This window comes from Emys orbicularis, chromosome 6 (assembly GCF_028017835.1).
Source record: "Emys orbicularis isolate rEmyOrb1 chromosome 6, rEmyOrb1.hap1, whole genome shotgun sequence".
Taxonomy (NCBI): Eukaryota; Metazoa; Chordata; order Testudines; family Emydidae; genus Emys; species Emys orbicularis.
Window position 1 is genome coordinate 29,754,800 of NC_088688.1, and position 25,811 is coordinate 29,780,610.

General features: G+C 41.3%; 1 protein-coding gene across 1 annotated transcript in view; it reads left to right on the forward strand.

The window, feature by feature from the left end:
* The first annotated feature begins 5,647 nt into the window (after window positions 1–5,647).
* ZNF131 (zinc finger protein 131) overlaps window positions 5,648–25,811 on the forward strand; it is a 33,587-nt gene continuing 13,423 nt past the window's right edge. Inside the window, exons 1-5 of the mRNA XM_065406826.1 lie at window positions 5,648–5,743; window positions 12,767–12,905; window positions 14,425–14,526; window positions 15,109–15,253; window positions 18,597–19,285. Coding sequence (XP_065262898.1) covers window positions 12,782–12,905; window positions 14,425–14,526; window positions 15,109–15,253; window positions 18,597–19,285 — 1,060 coding nt within the window. The 5' untranslated portion in view covers window positions 5,648–5,743; window positions 12,767–12,781. The remainder of the gene's footprint in view (window positions 5,744–12,766; window positions 12,906–14,424; window positions 14,527–15,108; window positions 15,254–18,596; window positions 19,286–25,811) is intronic.

Genomic DNA, 25,811 nt, shown 5'->3' on the forward strand with positions numbered 1-25,811 from the left:
CCTTTCACATTGGATGGTCCCCCCAGCCTGGATATCAATAAGTGGAAATTGCAAGTTACAGTCTCTACAAAACCACACCAGGATCTGGGTAGAAGCATCTATGCTCAGGCGCTCTGTCTGGCTACAGGTGCAGGTGGAGGATACAGAAGCAGTGCTGGCACAGGTGTTGCTGGTCTTCCTAACCATTGTAAGCCTCCCTCTGTCAAACTCCCTCTGTCAAACTCCCCTGTCTGCAGCCCCCTGTCTGCTGAAAGGGTTGTTTAAGCAAGAAGTTTTGAATGTAGTTTGGTTTATAGGTTAAGGGGAATAAATGGAAACAGATAGAACCAGCAAGGGACCCCCGCTCCCTTCCCGCTCCCCTTCCAAACTCCCTTGCGAAACTCCTTGTTAGCAGCCCCTGTTCACAAAAGCTCCCTCGTCGCTTGTGCACTGCTTTATAAAGCCCTGGCCTGTGTGAATGCCCCGCCCACTGATTAAGGTTCAGCCAATTACCAGAGGCTTCTAGCTTTCAGGCCTTCCTTTGAAGCTCACAGCTTCCAACTGCCAGCCGCAGCACATGGTCCTTCAAACAACCAAACAGACTGACAAACACAAGCTCAGCACACAACAAGTAACCCCCAAACACAAACACACACTACAAACAGTCACTTATCCCAAGGGTGCTGTATTGCTCCTCCTTCACCTGGAGAACTCCCTTGCGAAACTCCCTGTTAGCAGCCCCTGTTCGCAACCAGATCCATTAACAAGATATTATTGAATTTCATTGCACCAGGAAATCCGCTGTGCAGTAAGTGAGGAAATAGAAGGAACACAAATTTGATTTTGAATCACAATGGATACAGGATATCTCTGGATCGAGAACTGAAACTGGCAGTAATTATGAAAATAACTTTATGAAACAAGCTCAGCTGGAGTTTTGGTTTGGTTTCAAGTTTGTAGCAGGGAAAAGGAAAAATGATGATGAACAGGAGTGGGGTAAAAAAAATAAAATTTCTTGGATGAAGAGATGTAACTGCTCAACTGAGATACTTGGTCAAATCTACAGAGTACAGGTCTGTCGCATCTTACGCGCATTTAACATGCGCGAATTCAGCTTTACGCGGTCGGCAAAAGCAAAAAACAAAAAGAGAAAAATAACAATTTAAATACTGTTCCTGTAGTGCGGGCGATTCCGCCCGCCATTATACTCAATGTAATTTTGATTATACGCAGTTTTCGCTTTATGCGCTGACGGCGGAACGTAACCCCAGCGTAAGATGCGACAGACCTGTATGTAAATTGACATCGCTCCAGTAACTTAAATACAATTATGCCAGTTTACACCCAGCTGAAGATCAGGCCTTTCTGTTTCCCTATGACCACATTTGAAAAATTAATTAGTCAGAGTTTGATTCTTCACTGCTTTCCACCTTGTCTGGTCATTTATATCTGGGACAAGTGAGTGCCTAAAGGGTGTAAAATACTCCACAGTGAGAACTGCATGGACACTGGTGGTGATATTGCACCAGCATAAACAGGAGTAATTCTACTGAAGCCAATGACAATGGTGTTTAATGTATATGTTGAAATGGTGTTAGATCAGAATCTGGCTGTGGTGGAAGTGGGGATGCGCTATAATAATTTATGATTACTGTACTGTGACCAGGTTATTGTGGTGTTTACTGTATGAATATGATGATTTAACTGACTGTTGGGAAAACAAGCAGGAAATGGGGAAATGGCTTGAGAGAGACACCCATCTGCCAAAACTTAAGGGACAATGCAAGAGCTATTTGCTTTGATGTTCTGCCTCTGATCCTCTGCAGAGCTCACCTATCTGGTTTTGGGCAGCAGAGTCCAATCCTGGGAAAGTAAGAAGACAAAGGACTTCTGAGTACTGTATCAACAGACACAGGAAGGTAAATGGGGAAAAGCAAATACATTTATTTAGCTGCTGTATTTTATGTCATTTATAATTACTCAGGAAAGCAACTACATTTGTTAAGTCATTTCCAAAAGACTGAATTGTTTTTGCTTGTTTGTACATGTATATGTAAAACGTGGAAACTACATATACAAAATAAATGGGGTCCTTTTCAAGCCTGAATCCTACTTTATGAGACGTTATTTGTAAAGTACCAGTGTCAATTTAGTTGCAGTCACAAATTGTATACAATAATTTGGTCATCAGGAAATGATTAGAGCCATAAAATCATTTCCTTATGGTTGAACTATTGTTGGTTTCACATTTTTCCCAGTACAGTGCCAGGAATTGCATCTCTCCTACTGAAGGTTATTAATTTGACATTAAATTACAATTAGTTGGCACAAATAAAGCTATGGCAACCATTCTGTGTTTTTATGTTATGAACAAAATAGGCTATTGAACAGCTGCTGGAAGCTTTGAATACCTAGGAATGCAGGTTTTGCCAAGGACTATTTAAAAATGGTCAGTTGAATTTCACTGAATTTTCATTTTGTTTTATGTTAGTAGGATTTGTTCACTAACTAACACAGTTAAAGTACAAGCAATTATTCCAGCTGTGAATGGGAAGCAGAGCCCCAAAATAAGGGAGCCCAGGCAGCTACTGCCCTTGGGAAAGGAGCAACAGCCAAATGGCCATTAAAGATGAGCTCATTAACATCAATTTTGCAAGTGAGCACATACGAATTTGTCATAATAGCCATGAAGTCTGTGGGAAAGCTTATGAATGTGCTCCTTTTTTTTTTAATAGCCTAGATGTGCAGCCTTAATAGCTAGCTTCACATTGCTGGGATTGTGACAGGGTGTGGGATGGTTGGTTGATTGGCGTTTATAGTGCCTGTGATATTGCAATCCTGTGTAGTAGCTTCAGGGACCATTGTAGTACATTTATGAATTATTTATATATGACTGTGTTCTACTCCATGGGGGAGAATTACCGCAACTCCACAGGGATTATTAAACAGCAGGGATTACCACAGGGATTATTAAACCACTCCAGAGAAGCACCACCTTTTGGAGTAGTTTATATAAAATCATAGAATATCAGAGTTGGAAGGGACCTCAGGAGGTCATCTAGTCCAACCCCCTGCTCAAAGCAGGACCAATCCCCAACTAAATCAATACACACACACACACACACACCAGTACTGGTTCAGACTGGGTTTTCCAAAACTAGGAAACAAAAAAAAACCAGGCTTTTGGTATAAAAGGGTGACCTGGAACTGACTTGCAGTCTTCCTTTGACTCAGTAGACAGGACCTTTGGTCCTAAGCAGACCTCAACTCTGAAGACCTCGAAGGGGTGTTGGCCTCCCAGATTCCCCACGTGCAAGTTGGGTGATTTCTGGTATGTTTAGTAAGAGTCCAAGAACTTTTAATTGTATTTTTGTTTTCTCTGTAATGCTTTTGTCCTATGAATAAATATACATTGCTTTGAAAGAGCTGTGTGGTAACTTGTAATGGCTGACCCACACTGGTCATTGTCCTCAGAGAAAGCACAGCCCAGAGTTGGTCTTTAGCAGCTTGGCTTGCTGAGGCTATCACGGTGTATGGGACGGGGCTGTGCAGCCCTTAAACCCCAGTCAGAAAGGACTGGAACATAGGGCCCTGCCCAGAGACAGGTGACTGCTGGAGGCTTGAGACCTGGCTGGGCACTCCTGGAGGGGGAAATGGGAATACACATGTTCTTATGCTGAAATTGTGACACTGTCTACTCGTTTTTCCCCCCTCCTGGGCATTGAAATGTTATGTCCTTTTGAGTCATCTAAGGCCTGGTCTATACTATGAAATTAGGTTGATATAAGAAAGATGTGGAGAAATTGGAAAGGGTCCAGAGAAGAGCAACAAGAATGATTAAAGGTCTTGAGAACATGACCTATGAAGGAAGGCTGAAAGAATTGGGTTTGTTTAGTTTGGAAAAGAGAAGACTGAGAGGGGACATGATAGCAGTTTTCAGCTATCTAAAAGGGTGTCATAAGGAGGAGGGAGAAAACTTGTTCACCTTAGCCTCTAAGGATAGAACAAGAAGCAATGGGCTTAAACTGCAGCAAGGGAGGTCTAGGTTGGACATTAGGAAAAAGTTCCTAACTGTCAGGGTGGTTAAACACTGGAATAAATTGCCTAGGGAGGTTGTGGAATCTCCATCTCTGGAGATATTTAAGAGTAGGTTAGATAAATGTCTATCAGGGATGGTCTAGACAGTATTTGGTCCTGCCATGCGGGCAGGGGACTGGACTCGATGACCTCTCGAGGTCCCTTCCAGTCCTAGAATCTATGAATCTATAAGTACATCACTCAGGGGTGTAAAAATCCACATGTCTGAGCGACAGTTAAACCAGCCTAACACCAGGCACAGACAGCACTAGGTTGACAGGAGAGTTCTCCAGTCGACCAAGCTACCACTTTTCATGGAGATGAAGAACCTACACTGAGAGGAGAAACTCCCCCATCGGTGTAGGTAGCATCTGCACCCAAGCTGTGCAGCTGCACTACTGCAGCATTTTAAGTGTAGACAAGCTGTCAACAAGGCTTATAGCTACTAGTAGACGCACCTCGACTCTAACCTCCTTCTCCTGGAGGAATAACGTGCTGTTTAATGGGTGTGGTGTTGGTGCTACAGGGGAGAGGGTTAGGCACAGATGCCAATGTTGGTAGCAGGCTCATGGGCGGCCAGTGAACTTGGGGAGGCTAGTTCCATACCCTTGCCTGAATGGGGGGCAAAACAAAATTAAAGTTAAAAAGAATCAGAGCAGGAAACTTCAAACAAGCTGGAAATACTTTATCACGGGGAAGGTTTTCAGCACCGCTCACCCAAACGGGCAGCGATGGGGCCGAGACGGCAGCAGGCCGGAGGGCTGGTCGAGTGGGACTAGAACGGGGACTGTGCCCTGTGATGAGACACGTGGACCTTCGCTAAGGAACAGATAGCAGCCTCTGGGGCACATCTAGGCGCTGCCCTGCTTCCCCCGACGAACAAGGGCACGGGTCTGGCAAGGTGGGCGGACGGGCGCCCAGGGAGCCCCGGTTCTCCATCCCATCCCGCTGCAGCTAGGGTGACCAGACGTCCCGATAAAATCGGAACCGTCCCGATATTTAGGTATTTGTCCCGCGTCCCGATTGATCTTCGGTCGGGACGCTGCACTCCGCTTTTTTTTTTTTTTTTCCTCCGCCGGCAGCACTCAGCTGTTTTTGGCTTTTTTTTTTTGGTCTCCTCTCACTGCCGGCAGCACTCAGCTGTTCTCCGTTGGTTTTTTCCCCCCCTCTCCTGAAAACCAGAGGCTGAAGGCATGCATACCTTAGGGAGGGTGCATAATCTCCTCTGAGTGCCCGCAGCACTCGGCTGTTCTCAGCTCCCGCCCCCGACTGCCGGCAGCACTGGGCCACAGTAGGGAATTGGGAGAGGGAGCTGTTTGTGTCCTTACACCGGCAGCACTCGGTTTTTGGTTTTTTTTGCTCCGCCAGTGACCCACCCCCCTTGTGTCCCGATATTTTCTTCCTGTCATCTGGTCACCCTAGCAGCAGCGTACTCGTGAACCCATCCCGCAGCTCCCAGAATGCAACGCGCCACGCCATTCCTGGCGGAGACTACAACTCCCAGCGTCCCCCGGGCCAGCTGGTCCCAAGCGCCCTGTTGTGCTAAAGGTCATCGCTCCGTCACTTCCGGTTCGCGGTGCAGGCCGGGAATGCGAGTCGCGATTGGCCGGCGCCCGCCCCGCTTTTCGGCAAGCTGGGGGAGCAGGAAGCGGCAGAGCCGGCGAGACGGGGCGAGGGGCTCCTCGCGGTGAGTACCAGGCGGAACGCCCATCCCCCTTCGGGGCGCGCGCGTCTCCGGGGTGCGATCCCGGCCAGGAGAGGGATTGAAAAGGGATCGATTTAATGCGCGCTTTGATGACGTAATAACGACTACAGGGCCCAAGGTGCCGCCAGATGCCGGGTTCGGGCTGTTCCTTCCTTCCGCCCGCCTCGCGGTGGGGGCCCGGCAGCGCCCAGTCCCCCCTCGTAGTAGCCTGGTAGCCCGTCGTTCTCTCGCCGAGTTATCCGCCACCCGCGGGCGCTCCACACGTCTAGGCCTTCCGCCTTCCCCAGCTTCTGGCTCTTAGCGAACGCCCATTGGCTCCGTCTCCTGCCGTGGTGTCACCCACTTCCCTGTGATTGGCTGGAGTGTATTTGATTGGCAGCAGATTTCCCTATTGGGGTCGGGAGTTGAGGCCATGTGACCAGCACTGGGCTGGGGCGCTGAGGTTCGAACCCTGGGAAGCTGCGCTCTTTGGGCACGTGGCAGCCCCACCTGAATGAAGGCACCATAGGGAGAGGATGTGTGTCTTACTCTGCACAATGCTGCAGAGGAGATTGTAATGCATACACTGCCATGTGCTTTCTTGAGGGGTTGCAGAAGGGAATATGGCCTTGTATATGTTAATGCTTAAATGAGGATGGCACAATGAGCTCAGAGTCAAGGTGCTTCCATGAGCTGTACATTCCCATAAAGCAGAGGATGGCTGCAATAAACTGTTCTAGATTTGTTTGACATGGTTCTTTGCCATTGTGACAGCATACACTGGACAGTTTGGTGCAGTGCCCTTCTTTAGGAAGAAACATTTGTAATTCTAATTATTTAATCAGAGTGGAATTTGTTTCTTTTCTATTGATTAGCATGCAGCTCTTAGTGAATGACAGTTCAAATAGACTTATGATCAAAAAGTATTTTGTTATTGCTGACAAGATTAATGCTGCACATGCATCCTGGCTTTTGAGCTAATAGATAACATAACAAGCTACATCTTTATTTAGTGATCACAAACTGATTTATCCTGCCATCATTACTTCCCTCACTTTTATTTTAGCAGTTCCTATGTATGTGTATTTATAGATTAGATACTACAGGGATATAAGCAAACACTGAGTTTCAACATATTTCTTGTAATAATGCTGTCCTTCTGTCTTTCAATTTATTAAGAGATTCATTCTTTAGATTAATATATATATATTCCAGTATTCCACTTTAGCATATACATATCACTCTAAAACTGTATGAGTCTTAGGGAATGAAGTGAAATATACAAAGCTCTGTTCTTCTATGAGTTAGAGAATTTGCCTTCAGAACAATGAGCTGGGAATAAGCCCAGTTTGGAAAGTTTTTTGGGGCTTTCAGACAGTTTTGAAGATAGGAAGCATTCTACCTCTTACCCCCCATTATGGAGATCAATTACTGTTCTTTGTTTCTGGGGATACTTTACATATGTTCTGCATTTTTGCACTTTGGTATCGCTTGGGGATATTTTGCATATAGTTTGAACTTCCACAAGAGAAAAACATGGTGCACCATGTAATGGACAAGAACCTTCCAAAGCATGCAGTGAAGCATGATTCCTTTGAGGTAAATTCACTGCTGATGTAGGTTGGTGAAACTCCATTAGTTTCAGTGGAGTTGAGACTGCTTATGGCAGGAAATAATTTGTTCCCATCACTGCAGTTTTTTCAGTTTGTAAATCTCTGCCGACCTGCAACTATAAAGATAAGAAAAATACTAAATAAAATGCAAAAAAACCCCAAATCCAAATGAGTTATAATAATGATCTGATGCCATGTGAGGAAAAGAACATTGTCATTACTGTCCACTCAGGCCAAACATGATAAGGCATTACTATTGTGTTCTGTGGAAGTGGTAAAATACGCACAGAAGTAAGGGGGCAATGGTGTTAAAAAGGGGTTATATTACCTGTTATCTGAGTACAGCAAAGGGACCATTTCTTATTCACTTATCAAGCTGTCAGCTCCCTCCTCCGATCAATCCATGATGCCAGCCTATATTGCCCACTTGCTAAATTTTCAAACAAGAATCTCGGTGCTTTCTCCCATGCTGCCCCTTACACCTGGAGGAGTTTCCCAGATACATGTGCAAAGTTACTCCATTGTCCTTCTTCAAAACCCTCCTTATATCTCTCCTTTTCCATGATGCCTATGGGTGCGAGACCCATCTATCATGCTGGCCAATATTGTTTCCTTCTGTTTCCCCATCTGTCTGCATCCATCTTTTGGCTCTTCTTTTAAACTAAGATTGAACTCTTTGGAGCAGGAATTGTCTGTTTTGTTTGTACTGCACCTAGCACAATGAGGTCCTGGTCCATGACTAGGGTTTCTAGTAGTAATAATAATAATAATTAATAAAAGTGTTTAAATAAATTTACACCAGCACATACATATTTGACTATAAGTATTTACTTAAGTTATTCTGAGGTGGATTTGAACTACCAATTACTACAAAAGATCTTCAGTCGTACTACTTTGTGGTGAGATTTGATCAGATCATACAAGTTAAGCAGTAGTAAGTAGGTACTTGTTTGGGAGACTTCCTATGAAAACCTGGGTGGGGAAACACAGTAGTTGACACTGATTTTGGAGTCAGTACTCAACACCATGCTGCTTTGTTGAGGAGATACTGCGCTGCTGGAGATGCTGCTGGAGGTGATAGAGAAAAGTCATTAAAGATTCCATCGTGTTTTGTAGCATGAAGTACTGATACATATATCAAATAGACTAATTTAAATCCTTATTAGCTGCATATGTAGTGCAATGTATAAGGCCCAAGGAGACTCCTGGTAGTTTGTGTGAGGACCTGCAAGCTTCAAAGTCTTGTAGCGGCAGCCTCGCTAACTTGAACTAATTTCCATTTCTGAGATAACAGAGAGAGTATGGTGTAATCCCTGTGTAATACACTGCTGCATTTTAATAAACAGTGAGAGGGAATCTTAGGCACTTGAGTCATAGAACTAGAGATGCAACTGCAGCTGGCAGGAAGACAGAGAGCTGCACCCTAGAATAATCTCCACTTACTGCATAGACACCCCAAATTGTATAGAAATAGGATATTTTTAGCACCATTACTTAGTTTTTATAGATTCTCCATTGTTTCCTTTGTGTCTGGGAAATATTTGTGTCAGAAAAACCACTGTCACAATTGGCACTAGTTGGCACCCTTACTGGCAGTGTCAGCAGTTTGTAAGGATTGAATGGGCATGGAGAATGGACTAATCTCTTACTCTGAGAGGTAGTCTGCCTGATCTGAGGGGTAGCTTTCACTCCCAGTATGTTTACTGGATATGCTCTTTGGATAAATCAATGGCTTTTGACTTCCAGGGCTATTGGCCTGACACCTCTCACATAAACTAAATTCACACTTTTTGTGTGTGTGTGTGTGTGTGTGTGTGTGTGTAATGTATGAGCTGAGTTTTGCTGATTATCTGTCCTTCCTTTCACAGGAGTGGTGATAAAGAGCATAGTTTTAGGTTTAGTTAGCATTTTATCTGTATATTCCCACCCCTCCACCTTGGGAAAAATGAATAATAATTTCATCCTGTGGTCTAAGAAGAAAAACTGCTGTTTGGAGAATAAATGCGATATCCTGGGTGTCCTGTCAAAATTTCTGCTTTGATCATTCATTTTGTCTACCTAAATTAAATTTTCCCCCTTTGGTACACTGAATACTTCACTTGGTATTCCAAAGTTTTATTGTTTTGCTGTGTGCTTGTTATACTGTTGCTGTGCTCCAACTCAGAGGTAGCATTTCACTGGTATCATTTGGGATTTGGGATCTTTCAGGATGAAGGTCATTATTATTAGTTTATCTATCTGCTGTGTTTTTGAGTTTACCTGTGAGACACACAATGATTTATGAAAGCCACAACAGACACATTGTTAATGAGGATTAGGAATAATGCAAGTCTTTTCCAAAATAATTTCAAAGCATTGTATTACTTTATGATAAATTATCACTTGCTATCAAATGCATTTCAACCTATGGAAATAAATCCTTCATAAGGTGTGAGTGTGATCACCTGGCTTATGTAATTCACAGGAATTGGGGTACTCCTGACAACTCTGAGAACTAGTAATGGAAGCATGGAGCTAACTTGTCAGACTGATTCTTAACCGTTGAGGTTTGTACTATTACTCCATGGATGAGGAAAATGCAGCAATGAGGAAAAGATACAAAAAGTTTGGAAAAAGCAATTTCTGGAGGTTAAACTGCTTTTGAATATATTGAAGTTATAAGAGCTGGGATTTGGGGGTTTTTCCTGTGGTTTTACATTAGCAGAATCCTAGTGGAATTTTACCTATAATTCCAAGTTGCCTGTCTATTTATTATGTATCTTAGTTTCTACTTCTTATAGTAGACATAGTGATAGCAAACAGAAATAGATTTCTTTAAGCAAACATTTTTATTTTTTCTGTTTGATGAGTTGGACATATTCTAAATAGGGCGTTTTCCTACCGGTAAAAAAAACAAAACAAAAACACCCCAAGGAGGGATCTGTTCTATAGAGAAATAGGATAGCAACAGCTTTCCACCAACTGGCATCTGCAAAGCCTAATCCTATGCCTAGAGACAAAATGTCTCCTTATCATAACAATAGAGTTTTGTTCCAGGCTTCCACTCCACCTTTTTATTTTCATCCCACTCCACTCCAAGACACAAGCATATTAAATACTTCCTCACCTCCAGCAGCCATGTATGAGGTCTTGTCTATACTTGAAATGCTACAGCACTTCAGTGTAGACGCTACCTATACCAATGACAGGGGTTCTCCTGTTGCAATAGGTCTCAAACTGGGGGTCATGACCCCTCAGGGGGTCACGAGGTTATTACATGGGGGATTGCAAGCTGTCAGCCCTCAGCCCCTCATTTATAATAGTGCTAAATATATCTATATCTGTAGATAGATAGATATAGATATTTTAGTATTTTTGATTTATAAGGGGGGTCACACTCAGAGGCTTGCTGTGTGAAAGGGCTCACCAATACAAAAGTTTGAGAACCACTGCAACAGGTAATCTACCTCACCGAGAAGCATAAGCTAGGTCAATGGAAAAAAAATTCCGTTGATCTAGTGTTGTCTACAAGGGGGCTTAGGTTGGCTTAACTATGTAACTTGGGTATAAATTTTTCACACCCCTAAGTGATGTAGCTGAGCTAACCTTCCTTCTTAGTGTAGATCAGGCCTGAGAGTTAGCAAGCTTGGTGATGTCAGATGGATAGTAATGGGTAGGCTCAAGGGATCGGCTCATGTTCAAAGGAGGAGGCCCTCTGATTCTAGTTGAGGAAAACCAGGCATTTAGATTAATTGTGAAGACTTTCTTCTAATCTTTCATGGAACTCTGTGGATCTCCACTTTGTGCACCCACACCATATGCTTCTGTTACTGCAGCCACCATGATACTGGAGCTGGCAATGCATCTCTAGTTTAATGTAAGATACTCTCTCTTCTGTTGTTCTCCCACATGCTATTCCCCCACATACTTAGCACCTAAGTACAGATTAATCACTAACTATAGATATGAAATTTCATGAAGGAAACCTCTTTGATGTGACTATTGCCTGGCACCCTATCCCCAAGCAGGAGAAAAGGTACAAAGACTCCATAAAGACACATTCAGACTTGGTATCTTTGTCTTCTGTCTGGAACCAATTGTTCTTTGAGCTGAATTAAGTTCACTCAAAAGACATTAAGTTCCTGCATTGGTTCAGATTTGCTTCTGAAGAAAGTTTGGGGCTGCAGCAGAGGGCTTTCCTTTCGACACCCTTCAGTAGTGGGAGTCTTCTTGGGAACTCATTTTGTACAGTTCCACAACTCAGAAAAGCCCTAGGTTAGGTGCAGAGGCTTATTCCAAATTTCTTTGCTGCTGTACCCCACAGAATATTTCTGCTTAAATAGAGCCTTAAAGGACTTAAGAAGGAGATTCTCCTCTCAGATTCACCTGGTTGAATTGAGCAGAATGATTTTATACTTCTAACATATGAAGAGCTCCCATGGGCCTCTGTGTGAGAGCCACACCTGTGGGGGGAATAGAACATCACAGATGGGTACTGCCATGCAGATCTGAAAGAAGAATTTTGCCTAAAGTTATTTGATTGAAATGCTTGCAGTTGTAATTATCTGGACTGTCTCTCCAAAGGTATTAACACATACCCAGCAGATTAACATCCATTGTCCATGTTTTAGGGTAGATTTTCATGATCTTTTCTGGTTGGTGACCCCTTAAAGTCAAAACCTTTCACAGCCCTCTTCCACTTACTATAAAAGTATCAGATAAGCCTGTATGACTTATTTGTGTGTATATTTTGAGAGGTTGACAGAGAATAGTAGATCCTGAACGGTAGGGTTGTGCGGGAAGTGGGGGAGTGAGATTTTCTTTGCTTTAGATAGTAACCAAATTTTCAATCCTTTGCAACTCCCCTGAACTCGTAGGTGAAGAAACATTTCCTTAGTGGATACCTACTTCCTTCATTCCTCTACCTTCTTTAAACATCTTCTCTTCACTGAATAGAAAATTAACTTAATCTGTGAGAGTATTGAAGAGCCATCCTGCCATCAAATGGATTAGCAGAGTTCCTCAAAGTAACCGTATCAAGATGCTTGTATTAGCTTGCCAAATTTTTGTTGAAATTGCAGTAATCAGTTATGTTTCCGCCCCTTCTGATTGCTTTGAGGGAGGCAGATTTCTTTGCAATTTATAGAATGAAGAAGTAGACTTGCAAAAGTTTTAGTCTCTAATGTCTATAATAAAGCCATGTTTCTTTTTTGTTTACCGTAGTACCTCCTATCTGCTAGCTAAATTGAGGTATACCTATTGTTGATCTAATTTGGTAGTTATTAACAATCACATTACTCTATTTCATGGCCCTTTTTTAAACACTGAATTTAATTAAAGCGTTATGCTAATTAGTTCATGTTTGTTTGACACATTGAAGATGTAAAACATTGAGTACTGCAGTATTCTTAACTTTATTAATAATCTTTTGTAGAATGGTCAATTCACTATGGAAGCCGAAGAAACGATGGAATGCATTCAAGAATTCCCAGAACATTATAAAGTTATTTTGGACAGACTGAATGAACAGCGTGAGCAGGATCAGTTTACGGACATCACTCTGATTGTAGATGGTACGTACTATCATACCAAATCTGCTGATACACAGATGCTTTGGAATTCTTCATTTTGATTGCCATAGATCAGACAATTGAAAATAAAGCATCAATGTATTTTATTCTCAACCTGGGCAGAACACAAATTAATGTCTTCCAGTTTTATATAGCAGTACTACAAATTGCAAGTAGACTTTCATCCTGAATGATGTAGCAGATGGAACCTTTCCCTAATTTTCAGATGTTATGCTGAAATAATCAGCAGCATTGAATAATAGTGGTGTTTGTTTACTAGTGTTCATAGCAAAACAGAAATTCAGAATTAATTTCTTAGTGCTTTGTCTAAACCAGCCTAGGCAGGAAGACTTACGCCCACCATCAGCAGATGTAGATAGAAGGGGGGAAATAGCAAAACTCTTGTAACCTCATTTCCCTTCTTTAAAAGGACAGTCTGGTTGAACTCAGTTCTTTTCCTGTCCCTACCAGGTGGAGATAATGCTCTGTTACCAAAGAACTAAGAACTTTGTTTTGTTTTGTTTTTCTACCATCTTTCTTTTGGTGAATTCCCTGCCTATAATACAGTCCTTTTCTATCAGGATTAGTGCTTTACAGTGAAGTATTCAGTTTAGGGTTTTTTTCCTTTTTCACTCACCTGAGCACTCTGAAGGGAGGAGACCGCCTAGCTTTGGTGTGTTTGGCCTCTTAGTTAGCAAGCAAAAATGGTCCCACGTGTAAACAGTCCTTTGGTTTTGATATATCCTAATACTCATCATTCATACCTACATATTCTGGTAATTGGAACCTTCTCTTTGTTACATGGAAGAAGTTGGAGCTCCGACTTTGGGTGAACAGACCCTTCTACCCTTAGGACTAATGGAAATTAAGTGTGACTGATGTCTTATGAACCACTCTTATTAATCTGAGTTAATAGAGCTTCTTTTCCAAACAAGGGGTTGGGTATACACCTCTACCTCGCTATAACGCTGTCCTCGGGAGCCAAAAAAATCTTACTGCGTTATAGGTGAAACCGTGTTATATTGAAATTGGTTTGATCCTCCGGAGTGTGCAGCCCCCCCCCCGGAGCGCTGCTTTACCGCGTTGTATCTGAATTCGTGTTATATTGGGTCGCGTTATATCGGAGTAGAGGTGTATATTGATAGGACAATTATTCCAAAATAGTTTCTGTTTTTTAATTGTGTTTTATTAATTATTTCCAAATAGTTGTTAAAGATTCTGTTATGGAGGGGGTTGTGTTTACGTTTGTTGGGACTTTCATACCCTGGAACTGGAGGACTCTTGCATAACTCAGCCTGAGGGGAAGCAATTAAACATGCTGAAAGCTATATGGGTCAGTGAAGGCCCAGGAAAATGTCTGCAGTAACATACCATGCAACAAAGAGTATGCTCAGATTGCACTCTGCTACAATGTCTTCACATTCTGAATTCTGCAGCTTTCTTTATTCTGAACCCATTAGCATCTAGCATGAATGCGTGTATGTTGACTCAAAACATTTGATTTTTATCCATTTCCTTTTAGGTCACCATTTCAAAGCTCATAAGGCTGTCCTTGCTGCCTGCAGCCAGTTCTTCTACAAATTCTTCCAAGATTTCACTCAGGAGCCTTTGGTAGAGATAGAAGGTAACCTGTTGATATGACTTGTATGACCAAAATACTTATAGTTCTGTAATGTTAGTGATACAGATTAATATGCAGGCTTTAGTGGTACTAACCACCTTGTCAAGACCTAGCTCAGTGGTGGTTGTGAGGTAGCTAATGCCACCAGAAGGCAGCTTCTTTCAAAGATAACATCTGAAGGAACAATTTTGAGGAGAGGCTTTTTTCAGTGGCAGTAGACACACGATGGAGACTGCTGTCTCTCTAAACTTCAGTACTAGCCACTTTAGCAGAAGGGGACTAGCAACCTTTCCAGTGATGAAGATAATGATATGTTTTACATTATGGGACCTATAGTTCTACTATTAAACATGGCACAAACCTGAAGAAGCTGCATCAGACTCCATTGCATGCAGCTGTAGACTTTCTGAAGCCTATGAGAACATCTCATGAAGGTGATCTGCAAAAGCCAATAAGCAGGACATTGTGAACTAAAATCTAGATGGTGAAAGATTTGTTAGCAAAATTTACTTCTTATACATGTGAAATGTAACAACTAAAATCTGAAGAATTGCAAAAAACCAATGTATATTTACTTCTAAACAGGTGTAAGTAACATGGCATTTCGACACTTAATTGAGTTCACCTACACAGCAAAATTAATGGTCCAAGGTGAAGAAGAAGCAAATGATGTTTGGAAAGCAGCTGAGTATCTACAGATGTTAGAAGCTATTAAAGCACTTGAAATCAGGTAAGCATGTCGTTTTTCCATTCATATTCTAGAAACATGGAATACGATATCTGAGGAAGATTCTTGGCAGGGTTGGTTGCCAATATTGTACAGCGCTGTTTCTTCTCCTCCTGGAACCTGAGTAGTAGCTGTAGAGTCCTCATCCACCTCTTCTTCCCAAAGTCTGTAGCCTCCTCCTATGAGGGTGTGATGGAAAGGGTAAAACTGAGCTTCAAACTCTGTGAGATGGAACTTGGTGTCAGGGGACATGGCTCGCAAAGCCTGAGAAGGTGTGAGAAAAACAGAGTACAACCCGTGGGTGCCCTTCCCTTCTCACTGCTCTCCGGAGGACCTTCTCTGCCTTCCCATTCTTGGAGTTCTGCTGTAATCTTCCCTTTGGCTATAAGCACTGTTTCTCTCTCTATGAGAAGGAAGCCCATAACAGCCACCCCTACTTCCCATTCTGGAATTCACACAGGAGTTTCTGCAAGCTTGAGGAACATGAGGGGAAGCTGCTGTTTCCTTCCTATCCCACCACAAGGGTCTTTTCCACACCAGATAACATGTTCATTAACATTCAGCATAGTGGAGAGCAGACATAGGCCTATAATTCCTGCAGTCGTAGTATTTACACATACTGTATTACTTTGCTTTATTAAAAAAAAAGTTAAATAAAGCTTGGTCACACTGCAGACTAGAAGCAGGGTTTTCAACATCAATATTTATTTTAAAATATTTGCCCTACGCTTAAACTTTGCTGCCAATAAATATAGGGAAGAAGTATGGTCTTGTGGTAATAGCTGGGATTGGAATCAAGACTGCACAACTTCACTCTTGGATCGAAAAGACACTATCAGGATAAAAATGCATATTAAAGGGCAAAAAAGTTACTTGTATTGTAAATAGCTGCTGAGATTATTCACACTGAAAATAGTATAAAGCTAATATTACTACAGTAGAACCTCAGAGTTACGAACACCAGAGTTATGAACTGACCAGTCAACCACACACCTCATTTGGAACCGGAAGTATGCAATCAGGCAGCAACAGAGACCAAAAAAAAAAATCAAATACAGTACTGTGTTAAGCATAAACTACTAAAGAAATAAAGGGAAAGTAGCATTTTTGTTCTTTATAGTAAAGTTTCAAAGCTGTATTAAGTCAGTGTTCAGTTGTAAACTTTTGAAAGAACCACCAGAACGTTTTGTTCAGTTACAAACGTTTCAGAGTTATGAGCAACCTCCATTCCCGAGATGTTTGTCACTCTGAGGTTCTACTGTATTTACAGTTCCTTTACTTATTACAATTCTCTCAGCTTGGAAAATAGAGAGAGTATAGTAGAGTTTTATTTAGGGCCAGTTTCAGGATCTAAGGCAATAATGTAATGTTACAATAATTTGGGTTGCTAAAGTTGCAAGGAAATAACTATTTGCTTTAAAATACAAAAAACTTGTTTAGTAGTTTTAGGAATATTTTAATTAATCTTGGATTTAGTTTCTTCAAAAATAAGTTTTTTACAGCATTTTGGAGCTAAATTTAACTGGACAGTGTCCATTTAATTTCACTGTTTACCCATCTCTAAACAAGGTGTTGAGGCAAAAATAATATTTTATAATGTTACTAAAGCGGGGCCGAATTTTTCAGATGAAACTTTTTTCACTGAAAAATATAGATAATGGGTTGATTAAAGCATTTTGAAAATTCATATACATTTTGGCAAATTGTTCCAGCTAAAATAAAAAAAAAAAATTGGGAATGTTGAAACAAACCATTTCAACATCAAAAAGGAACATTTTGATTTTTCAGACTACATTCACAAGGGGATTTGGGCCCATTGATGGAGGTGACATTGTCCTCCTTACGCCATATATTCATTGGAGCAGGGATGGAACATGGATATTCCCCCTCCTCCCAGGTGAGTGCCCTAACCACAGGCCACCACCATCACCTCCTCCTCTGTTTTTTTAATTCCTTTGCTTTTTATTAAAAGGCCCAGACAAAATGTTTCTGACTTCCAATTCACTGAACATTCTGGAAACCTGAACTGATTTTTTTTTCTGAATTTTCAGAATGGCCAAAAATCCATTATTCGCACAACTCTAATGTTACTATGAGCTAAACTCCTTTGGCTTTAATGGGAGGGGAGTGTGGAGAGGGGATGCGTAGTGAGTTCCTTACCTCACAGATCTGCTAGAACCTGCATTTATTGAGCTTCAAGTCATACTAAAAAGCTCCTATTTTCTCAGGCATTTCTAAGATATTGTTTTCCATTTTATATGGATTTTATTAGTTAAATGCTATATCAAATAAAACAAAGTACATTTAGATTCTCAAATGAAATGTGCTATATAAATGCATCACAGTATGGTTTAAGCCCTCATTAACATTTTATATAAAGGGGGAAGGGATAGATTGGCCTTCGCTCTTCACTACTCTGTAAGAGAGCTGGATGCTCTTGCTTATCCTGGCTTCTTACTTGCAGGCTGGGCTGACAGGAATTAGGATTGTGGTAAGGAAGTACCACTTTAACGCTCCACCATGCCAGCACTTACCCCTATGTTATCATTCTGTGGACTTGGAACCAGGACATAACCCTTCTCCTCCTGCCGCAACCAAAATAGTTGAATTGGTATACAACTGAGTGTGGACCAGTCCTAGACACCACATAAATCCCACCCAGTTCCTATTTTGAGAACTAAAGTCCTCGAGCTGGCCCTTTGCATAGGGGTGAATTTCACATTTAGTGCTGGGAGGCTTTGGTGCGCCGGTATAGTACAATGGATTTTGCGCTGCAGGCCTTGCAAACCAAATCCCACCACCACCATCTCCTGCTGGGTCCTTTTGGCTTCTCCACTTGTGTTCATCTACAGCAGCCAGATGTTCCTGGGATCCAACACCTTTGCTCATGGCCCTGGACTGAGGGGGGGTGTAGTTTTCACAAACATCTTACCAGTTGCAGTGTTTTCTTTTCCTTTGAGACAGAATGCATAAAATATGTGCACAACAGTAGTTCTCTTTAAAAGATGACTTATTAAAATAGAGAAAAAAGTGGAATTATACTGTTTACTCAATATCTCTAGATTTACACTTCACATAACCTAAACTAGATAAGGCATTCTCAGCTCAGTTACAGAGGTGATGGACAATCTTAATGGTTCAGCAGTAAAGATTAAGGATTAGTGCATTCCTGAATCTACAATGTAACCGTCTGCATGGTGTTTCAGAACATGCATTCTCTTCAAACACTTTATTACTGATTTATTACATACTTTGAATAATCTCATGTGTAATTTCAGTATATTGCAGGAATTATTATGTAGGTGGTTTTGGATCCTTACTATGTTATATTACACACACTTTACAGGAACAAAGAAAATTCGGCACCACTAGAATCAAATACAACACAAGATAAAAATAAAACCAAAAAGAGGAAGATAGCCGAAACCTCCAATGTCATCACAGAAACATTGCCATCTGCAGAATCAGAGCCTGTTGAAATTGAGGTGGAGATTGCTGAAGGGACAATTGAAGTGGAAGATGATAGCATTGAAACCCTGGAAGAAGTAGCTTCTGCAGAACAGTCTATAAAGTATATACAGACTACGGGTACGTCAGACGAGTCTGCTTTGGCTCTTTTGGCAGATATCACCAGCAAGTACCGTCAGGGGGAAAGGAAATGCCAGATCCAAGAAGAAGGTGACAATGCAACTGATCCTACATGCAAACAGGTAGAAGGTATTGAAATTGTGGAACTTCAGCTGTCACACATGAACAATTTATTCCACTGTGAGAAATGTAACCGTTCGTTTAAATTGTTTTACCATTTCAAGGAACACATGAAAACACACTCCACTGAGAGTTACAAATGTGACATATGCAATAAAAGGTACCTACGAGAGAGTGCATTGAAACAGCACCTCACCTGTTACCACCTTGACGAAGGTGGAGCCAGCAAGAAACAAAGACCTGGCAAAAAAATACACGTATGCCAATACTGTGATAAACAGTTTGACCACTTTGGACATTTTAAAGAGCACCTTCGGAAACACACAGGTAACATTTCTGTATTTCTAGTATACATCTATTCCTTTGGTTTTTGTGTTTTCCTGTTTTGTGGGACTGGGGGGAATAAGAGGGGAGTGTGTGCAAGATTTGTTACAAATATTATTTTTCTAATGCTGTATAGAATCGTGAGACTGAAGAATGCTAGAAATGCTGGGCTTCCACGAATGACAAAATGTGAACAATCTATTTACATAGCAGTGAAGGTAGATCTTAATGAATGCAACTTACTTAAAATATTGACTCACAAATTTCACTTAGCCACCTACTGAAAAATAAGCTTCCTAAAGAAATAAATGTGCTTTTAAATTTAGTATATTGTATTTGTTTCAAAAAAACAACATGCAAAGAGTGACACTCCTCTGAAAAACAAGTATCCAATTCAGGAATAAACTTGTGGAAACAAATTAACTTCCAGTTCATCAAAAAAAGTGATATTCAGTAGAAAATTCATCTAAAAAAAATAAGTCCACTAAGCAAACCTACCACACTGTATCATAAACCAGCAGAAAATTCTTAAACAAATGCCTATTAATATAGTAGTTTGGGTAAGCAAGTTATGCAAATATAGACAACATACAGTAGAAAATTAACTCTTTTGACACTTGGTATGTGATTACTTAATCCAGTGGAGTTACACTGATTAAAAAAAGCCCTATGTAACTGAGATCAGAATGTTGCTTTTAGACTACAGTGGGTCATTACATTAAAGGTAACTTTTGCTTTTTAAATTACTGCTTCATTTTCCCCCTCCTTATACAGAGATTAAGTGCCTCTACCAAGCTCCCTGTAGTCCTGCTGTTAAAAGAGTTACATTTTTATTACTTTACCATATTTGCAGTATTGAGTACCATACAAATAATTTATTAGCTCTGAGAACGTGTGACAATTTGCATGGGCCCTGGTCCTTCAAACACTTGAGCATATTTGTAACTTTACCCAAATGAGTAGTCCAGTAACACGTTAGTGGGTAGATGTGGGGTAGCAGAACAGGTCTTCCAAAGCTACTATTCTAGGTTCTGACCTAGAACTTCTTTGCACCCTTATGTGAGATTCCTGGCCACTGGAGTAGTGGCTGCACTCCTGTCTACTTACAACTAATGTAGAAAGGGTTTGAAAAAACCTCTTCCATGTCCAAGCAGTATAGAGAGGGCTTCCATTGCACACAACTCCATCTACACCCTTTTTGCCACCACCCAGTGCTGAGCAGAGACATCAGTGGGCTTGTGTAGGCCCCTCTGTAGTGTGGTAGATTTCATCCATTATGACCAAGCTATGTATAAACTGATTATAGGTTTCTCTCTTGGAAAATGTTCATGACAGCTTTAAGGACAATATTTGGTCAAAAAGAACAGGAGTACTTGTGGCACCTTAGAGACTAACAAATTTATTTGAGCATAAGCTTTCGTGGGCTGAAGCTTATGCTCAAATAAATTTGTTAGTCTCTAAGGTGCCACAAGTACTCCTGTTCTTTTTGTGGATACAGACTAACATGGCTGCTACTCTGAAACCTGTCAATATTTGGTCAGATTGCCAAAGTAGCTGGTATGTCGTTACACCTACTTTGGTGTTCTAACAAAAGGGCTTAGTTTAACGCCATTATACAGCAAGTATGTAGAAGGCATTTCCCATTTATTAATTACTGACATATCTTTCTGAATTTTCACATTAACGAAATAATTATTAGAAGGAAAGCAAAGTTGGAATGTAAAAAAGCGGCAAACAAAGTAAAAGTAGTTAAACCTTTATGTACGTTGTGCTCAACTGGATAGTAGCACTCCACTATTGTCCATTGAGATCTGTGAAAAGACTCTAGTTGATTTCAATCATCTTTGGATCAGGCCTAGTATTTGGAGAGTACAGTGTGGCACATAGTATAAAAACTGACCTTGAAGCAGAAGATGTAATTTTCTCCCCAAGGTATTTAACACTAATAATGTCATGCATTAACAATGACAAGATAAAAGCATATATAATGAAGTGACAAATTGACTTCAGTTGCTACAAATTAACGAATTTCCAATTAGTACTAATAACTGCATACAACTTAATCGTGGAAAAAGCTTTTCCTTTCTAGCTGAAGTTATAAGGCCAGCCATCAGCTGTCTTTGTCATAAGCTTCTAGAATGTGCTCTATGTATCTCTAAACCTAAACTGTTTTTGTTTAGATTAATCCTGTAAAGTACTAACTTCCAAAATTGTCATGGTAACTTATCAGACCAGGAAAAAGAATCCACTCACTCATCTCCTCTTTTATCATGATTTCTGATAAAGCGAAAATAATGAAATTTCAGTTGCCCATCATAAATTGCAATGGAATAGATTTTTACTGAGCTAAATTGGTCTGAGTTAAACAGGATGAAGTTTAACAAAGACAAATGCAAAGTGCTCCACTTAGGAAGAAAAAATCAGTTTCACACATACAGAATGGGAAGAGACTAGGAAGGAGTACGGCAGAAAGGGATCTAGGGGTTATAGTGGACCACAAGCTAAATATGAGTCAACAGTGTGATGCTGTTGCAAAAAAAGCAAGTCATTCTTCCGCTCTACTCTGGTTAGGCCTCAACTGGAGTATTGTGTCCAGTTCTGGGCACCGCATTTCAAGAAAGATGTGGAGAAATTGGAAAGGGTCCAGAGAAGAGCAACAAGAATGATTAAAGGTCTTGAGAACATGACCTATGAAGGAAGGCTGAAAGAATTGGGTTTGTTTAGTTTGGAAAAGAGAAGACTGAGAGGGGACATGATAGCAGTTTTCAGGTATCTAAAAGGGTGTCATAAGGAGGAGGGAGAAAACTTGTTCACCTTAGCCTCTAAGGATAGAACAAGAAGCAATGGGCTTAAACTGCAGCAAGGGAGGTCTAGGTTGGATATTAGGAAAAAGTTCCTAACTGTCAGGGTGGTTAAACACTGGAATAAATTGCCTAGGGAGGTTGTGGAATCTCCATCTCTGGAGATATTTAAGAGTAGGTTAGATAAATGTCTATCAGGGATGGTCTAGACAGTATTTGGTCCTGCCATGCGGGCAGGGGACTGGACTCGATGACTTCTCGAGGTCCCTTCCAGTCCTAGAATCTATGAATCTATGAAATTAAAGCTATGTATGTATGTATAGTAGGACTAATTTGGTATGACTCAGAATAAGAACAGTTATTTGTTTGAATGAAAAAATGTAGCTTTTGTAACTAAGAGCAGTTAACTCATTATATTTGCCTAAGCATGATCTTGCTGCAAAACATTGCGGTCAGCTGACAAAAAGAGGGACTGAACACCTACAACTCCCACTGCCTTTACTGGGAATTATGGATGCTCAGTGTCTCTCAGCATTGGGGTCTTCCTGAATTTTTAACTAAATAAAATTGATGGGGGTCTCTAAATCAGTTTATCACTTGATTAACAAATGAGCGTTAAATAGTCAGATGCACTGTAACTAGAATTGAAAGAACTTTTTGGAGGCTTTTTTAATTATTATTTTTAGGATTTAGACTATTTGAAAAAACTAAAAGATGTTTTTAAATGAGCCTGTTTGTATCCTATATTTATGTACAATAGCCTTCTAAAAGATTTTTATATAAAAAAACACTCTATAATTTCTAATGTTAATAATTGGGTAGGGCAAAAAAGATAATGCTCAAAATTGGGGAGGAAAGACAGGTAATGCACAAAAGTAGGAAATGAGATTCAGAGAAGCTTTATAATCATGGTGAAAATATTAAAGGCAAAAAATAGTTCCTGGAGAAGTACCAGAAGCTGACTTATTTTGCTTGCACTGTGGCATTGGTGGGCAACCTGCAGCCCACGGGCTGAACGCAGTACGTCAGGGTAATCCGCTGGTGGGCCGCGAAAGCGTGTTTACATTGACTGTCTGCAGGCACGGCCACCCGCAGCTCCCAGTGGCCGCGGTTTGCCATTACTGGCCAATAGCAGTTGCGGGAAGTGGCGGCCAGCACGTCCCTGTGGCCCACACCGCTTCCCGCAGCTTCCATTGGCCGGGAACAGCAAACCGTGACCACTGGGAGCTGCGGGCGGCCATGCCTGCGGACGGTCAATGTAAACATTGTCCGGCCCGCCAGCGGATTACCCTGATGGACCGCAGGTTGCCCACCACTGCTTTTTGCGGAAATAGATCGTATTCAGGGAAAGCTGGTGGAGAGGGCTAATGATACTGTAACAAAGATTAGACTTCTTGAAGTACAATAATCAGTTTCTGTTTCTACTTCAGTAGTGAATCTATATAGTAGTCATAGCACAAGGAGTACTCTGTCAAACTTTGGTAAGATTGTCCATAAAAGCATGTGGGGAAAACTGACAGTTTGTGAAAACTTCAATTAATATTCTTAGAAACTTTACTTTATAAATAGTGTCACGTATGTTTCTGAGAAATCCAAAATAACTGGGTTCACTGTAACTTTCCACTCTCTAGACCTAATTTAAATATTAATGCAGTAACTTATTGGTTAAAGATGCATTCCTTTGTATTTTGTAATCTTAAACAAACAAAAAGTCAATGTGTATAGCTACTTGCTTGGGTCAGTTTCGTCCTGGCGATGGACAAAGATCAGGTGCTGACTCAAATCTATCAGCTGCCTTCGAATGAGAGCGGATTTGCTGAAGCTCAGTCTGGATACGACTGAAGTGTGCTTGTACGTTGGTTGAAGCAATAGAAAGAAATGACAGTTTGTCATATTTGCGGAAGTTTGGCCACTGTTTTTGTTACTGGGATTTTCAGCCCTGGGGGTCGTGTTGACTCCTTGCCTGCGCTTGGAGTTCCTGGTGGCAGCAATGAGCAAGAGCGCAGTTCTAGTTTCACTTGACAAGCAGGTTGCAAACTTTTGGGGGGGGGCTTAGGGGGCATCAGACTTTGCCACAGTTGTCTGTGATGATGTCATCTTGAGATTATTACTGCAATGTGCTGTACATAAGAATATACTTGAAGACCGTTAAAGAACTTCAGCTATAATAGAATGAGACTGCCCACTTATTGAGCGGTGGTTTGCTCCGGGCGCACGTGTAAATGAGTCCTGGATTCGATTGGATTACAGATGAAGTTCAGAGTGTGGGTTTGGCCTGATTTGATTTTGGTCTTGGTCTCCACTCTGGAACTTACTCTCCTTTCCTACATACGCTCCTGACATTGCTTCTGCAAAGCCCAGAATTGTTGACCTGCAAGACTGATGGCAATTTGCTGCCAGGGGACTGCAGTGGAACAGAGGTCCCTTGGTGTAGTCTTGGCACAGGGACTAGGCATAGGTTATCCCTGACCCCCAACACATCCCCCTACAATCCATATAGCTCTTTGGGCTGAGGATGAATAATGTGCAGATTGTTGGGGTCTATTCCTTGTTTCTCTGGGGTTTCCAATCCTCCTGCAGAAGAGACTATTTGGGCTAAAGTTCATGTGTCCAACTCTTTGTGTCCACTGCCATTCTTGTCTGATTAGAGATCCTGGGATTTGGATTGTATGTTGATGGTGAATAGATTCCAACAGTTCCTTTTAATTTTCTATGAACATTAAGATTTTACTATTTAATATTTCACTATTTTTACTTAATGTTTTCCTTCTGATTGTTCTTATTTTTACTGTGGTTCTCAATCCCATTTTCAAAAGTGATTTAGGCACTCCCTGGGACTTGCGCTCCTAAGTCACGTAGGCACTTTTGAAAATTTTTGCCAAGTGACTGACGGCCATTTAAATTTCAGTCCTAGCTAGAGTAACTGCAAATGCTGTTGTACGTGTAAATGTCTTATCCTCTTTGGAATTTTACTTAACAATTTGTTTCAGATATTCTAGAATCATAGAAATGTAGGGCTGGAAGGGAACTTGAGAGGATATCTAGTTCAGGGGTTCTCACACAAATATTTTGGGGGCCCCAGAGTGTGGCCACCAACTCCTGCTGGTGGCTGCTCTGACAATTAATTAAGTATTTTAGGAAAAACAAATAAATATCCACATATACCTGTCCAAATTATTGTGATGTATTTATGTATGGTGGTTGTTTTTTTTTGAAGACTCAATAATAACAACAATGTGCAGTTGCCTCTATTCTTTACTGGATCTAAACAGAATAGAAACACAAATAAGGTGGTTTGTCGTTTTTGTTGTTTTCTGTTGCTTTTTTTGGTTGCTTATTATTTTTAGACTTGCTAGCTAGTAAGTCTGCTGCTGTGAAAAGTGATACTTTTATGTTAATATCACTTTTCACAGCTTCCCAGCAAGCTATTAAGTCTGTTGTGAAAAATGATATTAACAAACATACAAATCTAACATTTCACAGCAGACTTACTCAGCCCCGGCAAGCCCGGGGTCAAATTAAGCCCTGGATGGGGAGGTGGGTAGGGAGGCATTGGGGCCAGGGGTAATGGAGGGATGGATGGGAGGACGGGGGAGGTAGCAGGTGCCAGGGGCAATGGTGGGGTGAGCCTTGGCAAGCACCCGCCGCCATGGGGCTGGGGTTGGGGGCCGAGCTGAGCCTGGGGCCTGAGCCCGAAACCCCGTGGCCAGATCCTGGGTCACGAACCT